This window comes from Numenius arquata, chromosome 10, assembly GCF_964106895.1.
Source record: "Numenius arquata chromosome 10, bNumArq3.hap1.1, whole genome shotgun sequence".
NCBI classification, from domain to species: domain Eukaryota; kingdom Metazoa; phylum Chordata; class Aves; order Charadriiformes; family Scolopacidae; genus Numenius; species Numenius arquata.
Genome location: NC_133585.1, coordinates 17,509,988 through 17,526,869, shown reverse-complemented (window position 1 = coordinate 17,526,869; position 16,882 = coordinate 17,509,988). Strand labels below are relative to the sequence as shown.

Genomic DNA, 16,882 nt, shown 5'->3' with positions numbered 1-16,882 from the left:
AAAATTCATTTGAGTTACATTGTGCCCTCAGCTTCTTGAAAATGTGTACTCGGCCCTCAGGAAGCAAAACATCTAAAGCCAGTTGAGAAGAACTGGTACTGGATGATTTGATGTATTTTATGGGGATAAACTCAAATACAGATTTCCAGGCCTTGCTGTTTTATTTAAATGGCCATTTATGACTTTTACAAGTTGATGGTCAACCCTCCTGTTGTACTGAACCAGAATTTAGTTTCACTCTTGGCTTTAAATAAGGGAAATTGTTGACCATGTGTCAGGAATGAATAGAAACGTTTTGTTCGTGGTTGGGTACAGAGAACAAATACGAGATTTCCTCACTTCCAGTACTGTTTGTATGTTCTGGGCAACGCTAACCAAAACATGTGTAGGCACATAAGCTGTGCCATCTCCTGCACTGTGACTCTCTTTCAAATACAGTTTATGTCCTGAAGGCAATCTTTATATTTTTTTCTGTGCATTACATGCAGGTTCTCTTGCCCTCCTTTTTTGGATGACACCTTGCTCTGTGGGTTGTCCCACTGCAGTCAGCCAGAGCAGTAAAAGACTGAGCTATTATTCAGTATCAGTACTTTGTGTCCTCCGCACACGAACCTTCAGACTGTGCTGTGGGACTTTTTGTGCCCCAAGCACTGGAAATCTCTGGGAGGGGGGGAAAACAAGCATGGTCACTGCTGCAGTTCAGGTCAGAGCCCTTGTTTATTTGGTCTGAACAGACAAGAGCGTAGAGGGGACCAAGGCTTCAGCAAGCAAATTCCCCGTGAACAAGCAGCTTGCAAGTCTTAGCGTTTTGTCTGAATCCAGCTCTTGAGCCTGTGGCTTGGCTTGCAGCACAGAAATAGCCACTGAAAACTGGAGGGGAAAAGGGTTAAAGAGCCTTCCCTTTCACCTTACGCAAATATGCAAGAAATACTTGGACAAGAACGGTATGTCAGGAGTGCTGTTGGGAAGAGGGACAGCTGTTTGTTTTTTATCCTCCCCCAAAGTACAATCTATTTAAATATTTACATGATCTCTTGCTAAAAGGCTTACTTTTCTTTCCTGTACTTTTCTGGCTTATTATCAAGTTATGAATGGGGGAGAGATTTGTAATTTCCAATTCTTCCACTTTGTTGAAAAAGTGTATCTATTGTTTTATTTATTCAGAGAAATATGGTAGTAGTGTTTTCTAATAGATCTAAATGTTTTCACTGGGGCTTGTGATTCGCTGTTTAATACTATTGCTGCTTCTTTTCATATACTTTATATCTTTTATAATCTTAATAGGCTATCTGAACATACAGTAAAAAAAAGGAAATTTCAGGCGATACAACCTTGAAGAGAAGACAGTGGGAGGCAAACATTATACGTAGATAATTTCAAAAGATTAATAACCATAGATAAAAAAAAAGATAAAGCACTTGTAAATGCAGGAATTATTTTATAAACAGTTCTGAATGGCCACTAGGTTGTCCACTGATTAACACACACCTGCTCTGGCCTCAGTCACACCCCGTGTATCTGTTCTGCGTAGACTCTCCTGCACTAGGTCACTGCATCTAAAATTGTGTAACTATTCAAGGCATCTGTTTGTAAGTGCTAGTTTAAAGAATCAGCAATATTTAATGACATTAAACATCTTGGATTACAAAGCTCTTGCAGGGATGGGGAAGGTAAAAATAGAGCTCCTTAGGCTCCAGAGAAAAGACTTCAGCAAGTGGTTAGTATTACACCTGGCAAGTAATCGTTTTAAATCAATAGATCATAGGAGAGACTGCAGTTAAACATGTCTGTAGCCTTTGTTGGACTAAGGCCTTGATCATTAATCACGGTTCAAAATTAAAGGTGTTTCACTTCAACGTAAAATGAGTTTTAAAAGGAATATGTTTTGCACACAATACAGACCTTCAAGACTCAATTGAAAGTAATTTAGCATGAGAGTCTCTATTTAATGTGATAGTAGACAGTATTTCATGTATTTCAGAGTCTTAATTTTGTCAGTTGTACAACTGAGGTACTCGGTACTCTCGAAAGGCTGAGGTCTGTTTGGCCTGAAGACTGAGAAGGGATCTTATCAACGCTTATAAATATCTAAAGGGTGAGCGTCAAGAGGATGGGATCAAACTCTTCTTAGTGGTGCCAGGTGACAGGACAAAGGGCTACAGACACAAGGTGGAACACAGGAAATTCCATCTCAACATGAGGCAAAACTTTACTTTGAGGGTGCCAGAGCACTGGAAGAGGCTGCCCAGAGAGGTCGTGGAGTCTCCTTCTCTGGAGATACTCAAAACCCGCCTGGATGTGTTCCTGTCCAACCTGCTCTGGCTGAACCTGCTTTGGCTGGGGGGTTGGACCAGATGATCTCCAAAGGTCCCTTCCAACCCCTACCATTCTGTTCGTTTTTGAAGACTAGTATGTATATATCCCAGGTGGCCTTCAAAGAATAAAGATTCACTCCTTCCTGTTGAAGTGGCTGACAGGACTCTGAGAGGCTTTGACAAGGAGGGTCCTTCATTCTCAAAAGTTTGCAGCCCTGTAATAGTTATTCTGGAAGTAGTCCTTACTCTTTTCTATAATTACCAATATAATCCCCTTGTCAAAGACTGTGGCAAAAGTTGCAATTAAAAATGAAGCAGAAAATATATTTTAGTACATGTAGGCTCAGTTGCAGGAAAGCTTTTAAGCGTGTGTCTGATTTTAAGTGGCTATACACATGATGGCGTGATCTAAATCTGAAATACAGCTCTATTTTCGTTAGTATCCAGAACTCTTTTCAGTCTGGATGACACACGGAGTTCAGTGTTGACGTGACTTTGGCAACTACAAATCCCAGGGAGCATTGCCATGAGCAGGTTTGTGCAACCGGATTGGCATCCTGCGGGAACCAATGGCAGGCAGAGAATTCAAGAAAATTCATGTGTGTCAGCTGCCAGTATTAAAAAGCACGGAGGAGAGCTGCAGACCCGAGTGGAAACTGCCTGTTTCCCTGGGCTACTCCGAAACCCCTGTGTGCGCTTTGAATTGATACTCTATTTTACACCCTCCGTGCCTCGGCTTGAAGAAGCCTGCTGGACTAGTCGGGATGGATGCGATTCTGAACTGCAGACCGGATGACTTGGAAGATTACTACAACTTGCTAGGATGCGATGAACTCTCTACGGTAAGAGCCTTTCCCCCCCTCCCCTCCAGGTTAATAACATTTTGAATGTGCTTGTCTGTCTACAGGGGGGATTTGAAGTTGTTTATCTCTACAGGCAGGACTATTTGAAACGCGCTGTGAACCTTTTTTCTTGCCTCTTTCATCTTTTAGTACCTCCCTTTGCAAAGCTCAATTTTCTGATCTCTGTACTGATGTTAAGATCCTAGAATGTGGCTTATATTAAAAATGCCTTATAAAACAGGATTGTATTATAGATACAACTGAAATAATGGTTTATTCATTAGTTCAGTTCAACATGTGATGTGGTTATCAATCATGAGCCAACTGCATCAATTTGAGAATGCCCAAATAATATTTTGGAATATATTTTCAATTTTAAAAGATGAAAAAAAGCTATTTATATGCAACTAATACAATGAATGTTCGTAGCTGTAGGTCACTGATGATGCTATTGAGTTTCTCAGGTTTTATACATATTTTTTAAATTTGTTAAAACCTGTATTCATTGGTTGGGAGGAAAACCAAAAATAATACCTCTTTTTTATTCACCTTATTAATGAGTTTTAAATGCTAATTTTAATGACATTCAAATACTAGTTTTACTAATTTGTTTTGGGAGGAGATCTCATACTTTAGAATGAGATCTAGCTAACCAATTGTTGAATTATTTGTAGCTAAAACAAGTGTCCTTCTTCCTAAAGGCGTCCTTGTAACATTTTTTGGATAGTCTGAGTTAGTGGTATGCTAATATTTTTTAATCCAGTTGCTGTATTAACTGGAATTGTGTTTTGATTTTGAAAAAGAAGTTTTGATTACTCTGCTGTAATGAAGGCTGTATTCATTCTGGGTAAAAGGTGTATTCAGAGCTGGATAAAAATTTTGCTCAGTAAATTTAATCAGATGCTCTCCAGCTGTCCTAGTAGTCAAATGCTGGGAAAATACCTCTGTCTTTCCTGTCACTGAACGCATACTAGTCCGTGTCTTCCATCTGCTACAGAAGGCAATTGAAAGCTTTTCCCGGGATAACTCCTAAAAAGTCATCCCAGCAGAGGGCGGTGTTAAAAGTTTCTGTGTAGGCTTGTTTTGCAGATGCCATTTCTCATTTTTTACCTCACGCTAATTCTTATAAGGGCTTAGCAATTAATAAATAGTTCAAGTATGTATGATAACGACTTTTCAAATTGCTTCAAAATGAAATGAAAAAGACGGAATAAATGCTAATGGGTACTGGAAAATAATCTGTCAAGTATTATTTGTTGAGAGAAGCAGCAGATGTTACTAGACTGTTTCTGACATGGGAGTAGGAACCGGGATCAGAAATTGACTGAGCACTACGATTGCCTTCCCTCAGGATGGTGCACACAACTACTTCTGACATTTAACAGAAATTTGAAGCGTTACAGGTGTTTTGCACTCCCATTTCTTTGTATATGCAGTTAAGTTTTTGCCAGCAGCACAGGCTTCTTTAGGCACATACAGCACATTCCCAGCTGCACTACTTTCATCTAAGGTGCTGAATATTCAGGTCTTGATCTGACCTGGTTAAATTTAAGCACAAATAGCCTCAATTTCTACAGACTTTTCCCTATATTCAAGTAAACATCTGCGTTCATTCTTGGCTTGTAGAAATGAGCGCGTGGACACCTAGTTCATCTTCAGACTTGAGAGGAAGAGGGGAGATTTAATCTTCATCCTTCTTCCAAGAACAGTGTCATTCATATATACTGGGTACTGCATACCTTTCTTGGTAAAGCATCTCACTGAATATTTTAAATAAATTTTATATATTTTGTAAACACTTCCTATGAACTGATTTTTTTTTTAAAGTGACAACTTCCACGCTACGCCTCTGCTACTGTACATATTTTAACTTTAATGTTTCCCTTTATATAACTAAGTTTTAAAGATGGTATTGAGCTATATATAGTAACCAGTTTCAACAAGTTCTTTGTACAATGTACATATTTTTAAGTGTCTTTCTGCCTGGAAATTTACCACTTTATATCTGTCCCTCTGGAAGAAGATACCGAGAAGATCAAAAAGTGTAGAATTCTTAAAATACCGCTCTAGACCACTTTTTTCCCAGCATATGATGACAAAGTTTGGCTAGCTAGTTGAGTGAACTGTAATTTTATTCTAAAGAAAAAAAGGTTATGAGCCTTAGTGTTGAAATAACTAATTTAAACTGTATATGGATATCAGGGTTTGAAAGATGAGAATTTATATGAACAGCCTTTCTAGCATGGGAAAGAATAGTAGCTAATTGATATTTTAGGGCAAATTGTTGCGAAAGCTTAAGCTGTACTGGAAAGATACAAAGAAGCTTTGGCTTCTGAATTGTAAGAAGAAGGAAGATACTTTGAAAAATCTGAAAATTTGAAAATCTATTGCCCACTCCAGTGGTTTCCTGTATTTTGTTAACAGTTGCTAAGTCTTTGTTTTTCCAATGATTGTAATACTTTATGGTACCATAAACTGTGTGGGAACTTATAATTAACTAATACATGCCAATATTCTAATATTGATTATAAATTTATTCTATTCCAAGTCAACCTTTTGGCACAGAAAATTAACTTGATGGGAAGAATGTGGTGCAGCTTTGTGGTATCCCAGATAGAAAAGTCATGTGGTACGGGCTAAATTTCCTATGAAGATGATATGGAGGAAGCCACCCATTCCCACAAATTTATCTTCAGCAATACAGAAGCTCTTTGGTTCCTGCAATGAGATTTCGTTAAAAGTTAGAGTTGATTAAACAAAGCGAGGAGTGACTGAAGTGATGCGTTTTGCCTACATGGTGAATGTGAAGAAAGGGTTTTGCACACATGATCTTTGCACATTTTTCTCAAAGCCAACTTGCCATATTGGGTGACTGAGCTTCACAAAAATAAGAATTAGGATGAGTGCATGGAGAATGAAATGAAATGAGCAGTGCCACTGACAGATGGTTGTTGTTACCTCCATTTTGCTTGTACTAAAGCTTGTAAAAATGAATAGGAAAAAATCTTTCAGCATTCTTTGTTGTTCCTTCCAATGCTCTTCAAAAAGACAATTTGAAAATCTTTTCTATGTGTGTGTATTTACTCACTTTAAATCTCAACATTCTGTTTAGGTGGAACAAATTCTTGCAGAATTTAAGATTAAAGCCCTTGAATGTCATCCTGACAAACATCCTGGAAACCCCAAAGCAGGTATATATTCTTTCCTGTTAAAAAGCAATCTATTTTTGTCTTATATTAACATGACTAAGCTACTAAGCTATTAAATTCAGACTTAAGACTTTATTAAATATTCTTTTCCCCCAATATATTTTAATTGTCCTGTGTATTTTGTGCATATTGTCTTTAAATAGCAAGCTTAATATTCTTTTCTAACACTTGCACACTCCGAGGTGGTAGAGCAGGAAGACACTCGTTTAATTTTTTAAATTTTTTTTTTTCCCCCTTAGGACTTTCATTTTTTTTTTCTTTGTGTGGTAAACATCCTTTAATCCAGAAGTTATTTGTGGAGTGTATCCCTTTCTAGACCTGTGAAGCTGGCCTGCTTCCATGCTCGGTGGCGTTCAAGTGTCATACTTGCGTCACCTAGTTAATTTGTTTTCATGAACAAGCCCATCAGGAACACATTAAATGTACTTTAGTTTCTTTTAATGTAATTTAATGGCTGGAAATAAAGAGAAGCCAGCACCACATGAGTAGCCATCTGTTTGCAGACAAGCAGCTAACATTTGCATTTATGAAAGCGTGCAGTTCATCATACCTGTGACGGCTGAGCAGCACCTGAGTTATTTGGAGACAGCCTTACCCATTCATAACCACCAGTTAGCTCTAACCAGTGTTCACTGATGTCTGAATAGTTTATATTCTTATAATAGAGGTTGTTCTGATCATAATTAGGGTCCCCATCAAAAAATTGTTGTAGAAGATTTAAATATGCTTCTCATTTTGATTAATGCACACAAAACTTTTCCTTTGAATTCTTCTTTTATAAACTGAACAACATAAACATAAACTGAACACAATAGCCTGCCTACTTGTGTAAGTTTGACTTGACCCACGGCCTCCCCTGGGAGAGCAGAGCTGGGAGTATCGCCCATGTTACAGACTCCCACTCTGCTGCCTCGAGCAGAGCTCAGCAGGGCTTGGCTTTCCTTACTGGTGTGCCTTCCGAGCCTGATATCAGAGAGCTGACAAGGCGGGGGCTAAACGGTGAAATAGGTGTGATTCTTCACTTTGAGATTCCCTGACAAGGAATCCCTTCAGATTTGGTGTTTGAGAGACAATCTACCACCTATTAACAATAACCTGATTACCAATATTTAATTTATTCTAAATGATAGCACGAGTACCAATGAAGACAATGGAACCAGCTTGCTCTGCAGAAAATTCTGGCTATTGCAGCAGGGAAACAAGAGACTATTCTAGTGCATGGTCCTGTCTGTCTGCACCATCACTCACCACTCCCCCCACCCCCCCCAATTAATTGAAACTAAATAACGCAAAAAAGGAGGCCAAGTGCCAAACGTTGGAGCAGTTTTGTCAAGAAGAAATATTTTATGCTCCATTTACCTGAATGTGCTGTATTTACTTTAAATGCCTTTTTACAGTACTGGTGAAAGTTTCGTTTATTTATTTCATCAGTTTAAAGCTCAATAAAGAGTAAATAAAGTAGACTTTATTTGTTGAAAACTAGTGATGCTAGAAAAAGGAAACCTAATAGAACTGCCGCCTCAGCCTCTTGTCTGTTGTTTGATATCTGGTTATCAATTTTGATTAGTGTTTGAGCTCAGTGTATTTCAAAAGAAATCTCTCTAATTTGTAAACCGGAATAAATGAAGAAGAATAATAATAATAGATCACTAACATAGGTGACTCACAGATAAAATCTAAATCTTTATAACCCTCTACAAATAGTGACGTGCAGCTGCATCCTTAGAAACCATTTAATGAAAGATTACCCTGTAGGGAAAAATAAGAGCTGTCATTCATGCAGGCTGGTATTCAAGATAACATTTTTGCATACGCTGAAAACATACCTAATAAAATGCACAAGTTAGTTAATTTAAACTATATTTAGATTCCTCTTCTTCCTTGTCAATTTTTGCTTGTCGTACCCCCCCCCCCCCTTCATGTTTTCTTGGGTGTTGTGCTTTGCTCTGACTTCCTTGCTGCTGTGGATGTAAGTGCATCCCTCCTAAGCTTTGTTCCTCTAGTTCAGTTTCCCTTTTTAATGTTGCCTGCAGGGGGTGACTCGTGCCTTTTGCTGCTGAACTCTGTAAGTTTCTCTGAACTTAAATTTAGGCGGTTTTGAAGCCAGAAGACAAATGAGCTTTCTAGCCCTCATTTGAAAAGGATGTCAGTTGCCTGCCGAAGGTGCTATGATCCTAAAGCCAGCTAAAACTGTGCAAAGCTGTCAGCAGAGCAACCACGCACCTTTGTCACTCAGCTCTCCTTCGGTCCCCTCTGCTCTGTTTGCTATAAGCCACTGTCGGCAGCTCCCCTTTCGCCTCTGAATTAATTTCTTTGAAAACAAATACTGGCTTCAGTACCTTTTTGCTTTGTATTCTAGTGGAGAATTTCCAGAAGCTACAGCAAGCTAAGGAGATTCTTTCTAATGAAGAGAGTCGAGCGCATTATGATTACTGGCGACGGAGTAAAATTACCATTCCGTTCCAGCAGTGGGAGGCTCTGAGCAAGTCTGTGAAAACGGTTGGTGGTGTCCAAGGTTGGGCCTTCAGGAGGAGAGAGGGGCAGGGCTGGTCCAGAGGAAAGGGTCCAGTGACTGAGGGGATGAGCTACACCACTTCTGCTGCAGTGGTGGGTTTTGGGGGTGGGAAGAGTGCAGCGTGATTCCTGCGCTAAGGAACTTAAGGAAATTGAGGAAAAATTGGAGCACTATAGTAACTTAAGGGCTGTTTTCAGATGCTTCAGTGCACTTTGCTTTTGTAGGAACCTTTTACTTATTTTCAAAGCTAGGACTTTTGTATAATACATTCTCCTTTTGGTGTGTGGCTTATTAGATAGGTTTTTATGCTCTCTGATTAAATAAAGAGCTCATTACAAAATCTAGAAGGTAGGTTCCTTGGAACCTGGGCTTCATGCAGGACTTTGGAAGAGCCCTTTTAGGCTAGTGGGGTGATTTGTGACAGAGGAAGGGTTCCAAGGATTGTTTTCCTTCCTAATTTTGCTAGTGAGATACTTTGATAGCATGTTCCTAGTAGATCCTAATTCCATAATGTTTGATTTTCATTTTTTTTGTGTGTGCCTTATTAGGGTGAATGATAATTACAAGTCTACATGAGCAGATTTTAAGGCAGTGAATAAATGTTTCCATTGCCAATTCTGCCCACCTCAATTCTGCTTATGAAAGAAGTTTGCGGGCCTCTTCAGCTAAAGTGTTATGCCTGAGCTTAAACATTTGTTGGAAGTATCCCATGAAGCTTAGCTCAGTTCCAAATGGAAGTCATTCCACAGATGTAGTGGAATAGTAAGCTTTGCAGATGGTATTGCTTTCAAGGGGCACCTTGAAGTCAAAGAGAGCTTTGAAAATGGACAGTTTCTAAGTCACTCAAGCCCTCTTAGAAAAGCGTCAGAAGTCATGACAGAAGAAACTGGACAAAAGACCCTTATAATTATTTGATACATTTGTACATTTTGTTCTTCATCCCCACCTGACATCAACTGTCCTCTCAAACTGTATTTGCAATATAAAACTATGCTTTCCCCTATCCTATTGACCTGCAAGCTCCTTTCTATGTGCTTTGTTTAACCATTTATTACAACAACATAAGAAAGGAGAACTTAATTCAAAATCTTTTAAATCATAGGAATTAGTTGTTTATTTGTTAGTTTTTGCATTTCTTTAGTCAATGCACTGGGCTGTCCAAAGCAAGAAGGACCAAATGCTGGAAGCTCCTGACTTGAATAACAGCAACAACATAACTAACGAGATTTGGACCCAACGTACTGAAAACAATGCAGATGGATTGTCAGATGAGAACAGGGAGCAAGAAGATGTTGCAATTCCTGATGTGAAACCAGAGTCTTCAAAGAATCCAGACTCCCCAAGTAAGTGAAACCAGCAGTTACAGAAAATTGCGATATCCAGGGATTGGCCTGAAATGGAGGCTTTTAGCCATGAGAAATTCTTCTCCAGAATAGTATGTTTAACTGGTAGCTTTTTTAATGTGGTTTTGGGTTGGGGTTTTGTTTTGGGTTTTGTGTTGTTCATTATTTATTTAATTTTGAAGCTTTCAGACCTTTCTTCCTTCCTACCCCATGTTTTCTTGCCTGTTTGCTAGTAAAATCAAAAACTGGAGAAGGAAAAAAAAAATAATCTTAAACCAAAATGGAAAGTTCAGTTTTGCTGCTACATCAAAATGAAAAAAAAAAAAAAGGCAATTATTTTCAGTGATTTTTTTTTTTAAATAGCTTTAAAAAATGGTAGATAAAACGTATTATAGTCTTCTTTTTTTTTTAATCCAGCATTCAGTACTGATGCACGGTTTGCATCTGATGAGTTAAGGAGGACTAAAAATTGAGACTTGAAGGCTTCTTTTGTATTTGAACAGGTTTTTTTTTAAAATAGTGCATGCTCCAGAGTAAGTGTGTATTTCAAAAGCTGTCATCTGGCCCGTTAGTATCTCCTGTCTGTTGTTTAGGTTAGTACGCCTGAATCAAAGTTTACTTACCACAACAGCCACCTTCTGTTCTGCTTGATCCTTCAGGTGTTTCATATTCTTAGGCTTATGTTATCACAGAACTATTATTAAACAAAGTCAGCTTGATCAAACAGGAAATTTAAGTTGAACTGTGAGGGTAGCAAAACCTAATTTAATCCTAAATATTGTGGAATGCAGAAAATAGATGAGAAGATTCTACAAACAAATGTAGGTGAGGTGTAACTGAAAATTTTATATTTAAAAATTATGCTCTATAACATTATATATTTGCTATCTTTTGGTAATTAAATAATCACTGTATGCTTTGTAAAGCAGTAAAATTTCAATGAAAACATTCTCTTGTTTCTTTGTAATGGTGAGCTTTCTTTGCAGGCATCTTCTTTCTCATAATTTTTTGAAGTTTAAATTTCATTTCCATAGATTTGAATGTGAAAAATATCAAACAATCAAATGCCTACTTACTTTATCCAGTGGTCATATATTTATATTAATAAATGTTCATATTAGAATATATTTATTTGACAGGGCCTGTATGCACTTCAGTGTTTGTACTTAGTGTTAGGAAGTTGATAATGCTTTTGTTTTGGTTCAGGAAAATTTATTATATTGGATTCCATTTTTAAACTGGGATATTTTCAGTTCTTCTCTGCTGGTCTGTAAGAATTATGGACTACAACTCCATGTAGCTTTTTCAGCCTGAATAAGAGATTTTAACACTAAGTCTGGTAATAGATTTCAGCTTCCTGATATAGGAAGATCACATTTCTTAGTATTAACAGCCCATTGTACAGGGTCTGAAAAACTCCTGAACTCCCTTGTGTGAGGACAGGGCCATCTGTACCCTCCCTCCACACTCCTGCCTTTCATGTAGTTGGAGATTTACCATGTCACCGCCTATCTCTTCTGTAGATGAAGCAAATGCAATTTTCTCAGTTTTTCTTTGTAAGTCCTATTTTCTGGACTGCCATCATTCTTCTGTTCTCCTTTGGACTCTTTGCAGTGGATATATATCTTTGAAGTTTGGTGTTTGCTTGAGTTCTTGTTCGAATGGTGCCAAGAATACAGAGATTGTCCCCACTTGTCCAGAGCACTGGAAGTGACCAATTTTTTTACTCACTTTTTTGGGGGAAGAGTATCAAGTATGAATTCAGACAACTTAGTTTTATACATGTTTATAAGAATGTACTTGCCTTTCTCTTTTTTTCTCAGGATTTTCAGAGGCAAATTACTGGCACTTGCGTTTCCGCTGGTCGGGCGACGCTCCATCAGATCTTCTGAGGAAATTCAGAAACTACGAGATCTGAAATGCAAAATAGGCAAGAGTGTGAGATCATCTGTTCAACAATTCAGTATTTTTTTTGTCAGCAGTTATAAGTTATTTGTATTTTGTATTCATTGTGATGTGAAAGTCATTTGAATAAATGTCTTAATACCGATTTGTTAACACACATGCTACGAGCATTGCAGATGGAGGTCTCTGTTTAATAAGCAAACTTTAATAAGCAAAGGCCTTTTCAGTATTAACATAAAGGGATTTTGTGAAGTTATCTAGTATCTTATGTATTGTTTCTTGTATTCTTAAATATTGTGAATAATATTTTTCTTAGTACTGTGATGTTATGAAGACTATACACTCGCTAGAACCAAAAGTCAATGCTAGACTCTGGCATATCATCCTGTTCAGTGGTGATCTTCCAAAAGCTATATGACAATGAACTTTAACCAGAACTGTGCTTATTTCTAAATGATGTGCTCTGGTTCACTTCTGCATTGCATTGTACTTACTGTAGTCATTTCTAATGCACGCATGCACAATACTATTACAAATTTAACTTGTTGGAGAATTGTGATCTTATGATATAGATGAAATAAGAACCTTCTTATGATCCAAGAAGGTCACTGTGATAGATCAAGCACTCTTAAAATTCACTTGCTTTCTATCTTAACAAGTACACTTTTTGTACCATCTCTTTATTTTGGAAGGCAGTTCCACAACTTCACTTCTCCAGTTAGCAGTTTTCTTCATTTTAAGATTTATTGGTGGACAACTGATACCCCTTGTATGTCCCCCAGCATTGTCCTTTGGCTTAGGAGTAATTTCCCTCCCTGCTCTGGCCTGGCAGACAGGGTCTTATCAGAGTTCTGTATGGTGAGTAATGAAGGATCAGGCCAGTCATCATTAGTGTGTACAAAGTCTCACGTGAAAGGTTTTTGGTACTTTGGGCAAATTTGCAAATTCTACATTGTGTTTATTTATTTTGTATTTGTTTTTTTCTTTGTAAACCTGAACAATGCGACATTGTGGTTTTGTGCACACGAGTAATTCCATCAGCAACAAATAAAACTGCATGCATGCAGAAAGGTTGCTTTCATTTTTTAAACCGAAACACTCCACCCACCACAGAGATCCCTTTTGAATTTCTTGTTGCTTGTCTCTTCAGCGGGTAAAAGCTTAAGGGAGTCCGGGTATGAATCCCGGGCATCTCCATGGAAAGTCTGATCTGGAAACTCCCAATGTATCTGTCTGTCCCTGGAGTGACACGTTTGGCTGTACTGTGCAGAGGTGTGATGAGCTGACTGACCTACTGTGCTTCTCCTCTTTGGTGCCTGTTTGGTACAAACTGTAACACAAGTGCCTGCCAGTGGACCCCGGATCATATGTGTATCTTAATAACCTCATTAGTGTATTTATTCTGGTGCCAGTTTCCTTTACAGGGGCTGATACCAGTGTTAACGCTGGTTGTGTTTGTACCAGTTTATAAAAGCTCCAAGTACTGATGTTCTGCTGATACAGCTACACGGATCCTAGATTTGATGCCACCACTGGCAATAGCTATTTTGACAGCACATCATCCTGCTTATCCAAAATACTTTTTTTTAACTATTATTCTGCATGCTTTTCCTTTGCATATTTTGTAGATGAGAACATTATACACATGAAATGAATAATTCTCTGTAATATCTGCTAAATGTAATTACAAATTTTCTTCTGATCCATGTACTGTTTTCCTTTATATAAAGGTACTTGCTCAAGGAAGACTTTCAATCCATTTTATAGGGAGGGACGGTAAAGGATGTCAAACAGCAGGAACGGCAGAAACTCTAGTTCAAGTGAAGGATACAAAGTAATAGGGTACGATTTTTCTCTCTTTAACAAAAAAATGGAAGTGCAACCAGCTGGAGTACTTTGAACCAGGTGGCAGATCAGACTCTCCTCTCCCCTTTTCGTTTGCTCATAAAGGTAAAAGGGGGTAGTTGGGTGGGCGAGTTAGCACCTAACCAGCTGCTTTCCATTGAGAAGTGAGTATACAATAGACCTTTGAACGGCAAACTCATTTTTCATGTCATTAAAGCTGATGTCATTATCAGCCAATTATTACACAGTTTATTTTGGCAAAGCACCTTTACATATTTGTTCTGGATGAATAATTGCAGACATTTGGAATGCTCTTAGTCTGGTGAAAGCTGATGGCAAAACTTGCATTTTGTGACATACCTGCTAGAGATCAGTACTCTAATTTGTGTTTGCCCTAGTCAAGTGGACAGGTTATTAACTGGTGCTCTAGTACACCCATGAAGATTTTTTTCCTATTTATGTATATCATAGAATGGTTCGGGTCGGAAGGGACCTTAAAGATCATGAAGTTCCATCCCCCCTGCCCTGGGCAGGGACACCTCCCACTAGACCACGTTGCTCAAAGCCCCATCCAACCTGGCCTTGAACACCTCCAGGGATGGGGCATCCACAACTTCCCTGGGCAACCTGTTCCAGTGTCTCACCACCCTCACAGGAAAGAATTTCTTCCTAATATCTAATCTAAATCTCCCCTCGTTCAGTTTAAAACCATTACCCCTCATCCTATTGCTCCACTCCCTGGTAAAGAATCCCTTCCTATCTCTCCTGTAGCCCCCTTTAGGTACTGGAAGGGGCTATAAGGTCTCCTTGGAGCCTTCTCTTCTCCAGGCTGAACAACCCCAACTCTCTCAACCTCATAACAGAGGTGCTCCAGCCCTCTGGGCATCTTTGTGGCCTCCTCTGGACCCATTCCAACAGGTCCATGTCCTTCCTGTGTTGAGGACTCCACAGCTGGATGTATTCCAGGTGAAGTCTCACCAGCGTGGAACAGAGGTGTAGAATCACCTCCCTTGACCACACTTTTGATGCAGCCCAGGGTGCGGTTGGCTTTCTGGGCTGTGAGTGCACATTGCCAGCTCATGTCGAGCTTCTCATCCACCAACACCCCCAAGTCCTTCTCCTCAGGGCTGCTCTCAATCCATTCTCCACCCAACCTGTATTTGTGCCTGGGATTGCCGTGACCCAGGCACAGGACCTTGCATATAAGCATATATTTAACTTGAAACGGTCCAGTTTTCTGTATTTCTTGAATAGAGTTGAATTAACCTATTTCTAGCAGAGCGAACCCAGAGGTACTGGAAAGCAAGAGGGATCGGTGCAGCCTGTTTTGCTTTTGGGACAGCATTGGTGGGACCTGCTCTGGCCAGTAAGAACAGTTAACTGGAATAAGTGGGCAGTGCAGTTCTCCCTCATGTTAGAAAGGAAAGAAATAGGCACCTGACAAATCACTGTGTTAGATCATTCAGGGCCCACTCCCCAAACATAAACAGTTTTCTTTTTTAAATTTTTTATAAAATATATAGTATTTTTAGATTTTTTACTAGTAGTGTGAAAAGATCCAACAAATGGCTCACATGACATTATCCACACTAACATGGTGCTTTGGCCTCTGCACTGGTAAGCATATAACATGCTTAAATATTAATTGGAGCAGGGCTTGTAAGGTGGGTCCCTCAAGCTCTGTGGAGATGTGATTAAGAGGTGATGGAGTCAGGCATGTGTGGTTTTTTAGTGGCCAACAGAGAACTTAATTTTCTTTGCAAAGTGGAAACAGCTGCAAAAGGAAAGTTGTAGGGGTGGGGAACACCAGCAACAACCTCAGATGCTATAGATTAGGGTCTATCAATCTCAAGTTGGGGGAGAGGGCAGCTACCTGCAAGGTATGGTAAGGTCTTATTTTCTTCTTCCTGTGAGTTGTTTAGGTAGGTGACAAAGGGTCCCGAACCTTCTGGGTGTCTCAGGGGTCTGACTTGGTGTGTACTTCTGCTGTACAGCAATTGAGTGTTATTATGCTTGCGTGCTTTGTTAGCTGTAGCTCAAAATGACTTAACTTAGCTTGGTATGAAAATATATGGACCTGTGAAGTGAGCCTAGATCCTCTGGAGTCTACTCAAAAGCATTGATTAAACTTGGCCATTATGGGACTTGCGATGGTTGATGAAGTTCCAGCTGGAAGTTACGAGACAGTAGATGGGGGTACAGGTGGATGATGATGATTATAAAATACAGAGACTAGGGCACACTGTTTAATTTTGTGTCTCTAGGTCTCTGAAACTGTATCAACCAGTTTTGTAATATCAGAAATTAAGCAACTATTTAGCCTGCTGTTTACAATGAAATTTAACAGCTTGGGGGGCGGGGGGGTGGATCTTGAATTATATAAAATTGATGTAACTTTAGTTACTGCTGTCATAGCTCTTCTTGTGTAAATGCTGAATATGTAAGATTGAGAATGTTCTAGTTCTTCACAAACTTTTTATTTTGCCAGTTATTTGCCAAGTTGTTTTGCCAACATTTCCCAAGTTTTGCTGATGAGTACAGATAGTATATGACTTAAAATCTCAGGCTGAGTAATACTGAATGATAGGTAAGGTCGTTTTCTGAATGTTTGTTTTCCTCTTTGAGTGGGGGGAAGAAGAAATGGGCCGGTTTTATGTTCTATAATAGAAGCAAGTATCCTGATGATTAAAACAGATACTGGGTAGCTTTAATTTCCTGAGTATGAATATTGCTATCTTGCTCTTTCATATCCTGAAATGAGAGACCGGGCCGCTGGGAAGGTAAGCGATGAAGCTGCTGTAAAGCTGATGAAATTACACAGCAAAAGATAAAGCAGCTCAGTAAGTTGTCAGCCTCTGTCACAGGGGGTGATATTCATCAGTTAGTTTATGCTGAGTACTTTTATTGC

At 39.0% G+C, this 16,882-nt stretch overlaps 1 protein-coding gene across 1 annotated transcript; it reads left to right on the top strand.

Moving 5' to 3' along the window:
• Positions 1-2,928: 2,928 nt before the first annotated feature.
• Positions 2,929-13,836, top strand: DNAJC12 (DnaJ heat shock protein family (Hsp40) member C12). The gene is made up of 5 exons (XM_074155082.1): positions 2,929-3,157; positions 6,270-6,348; positions 8,726-8,865; positions 10,023-10,224; positions 12,048-13,836. Exons 1-5 carry the CDS (start codon positions 3,080-3,082, stop codon positions 12,140-12,142), a joined length of 594 nt encoding a protein of 197 aa, XP_074011183.1. The 5' UTR covers positions 2,929-3,079; the 3' UTR covers positions 12,143-13,836.
• The last annotated feature ends 3,046 nt before the right edge of the window (positions 13,837-16,882 follow it).

Bases quoted from the DNA above. Each gene is read 5' to 3' on its own strand.
- DNAJC12 (XM_074155082.1), top strand. From the start codon at position 3,080: ATGGATGCGATTCTGAACTGCAGACCGGATGACTTGGAAGATTACTAC. The intron at 6,349-8,725 runs GTATATATTCTT...TTTGTATTCTAG, and splicing joins TCCTGGAAACCCCAAAGCAG to TGGAGAATTTCCAGAAGCTA. The intron at 10,225-12,047 runs GTAAGTGAAACC...TTTTTTTCTCAG, and splicing joins AAAGAATCCAGACTCCCCAA to GATTTTCAGAGGCAAATTAC.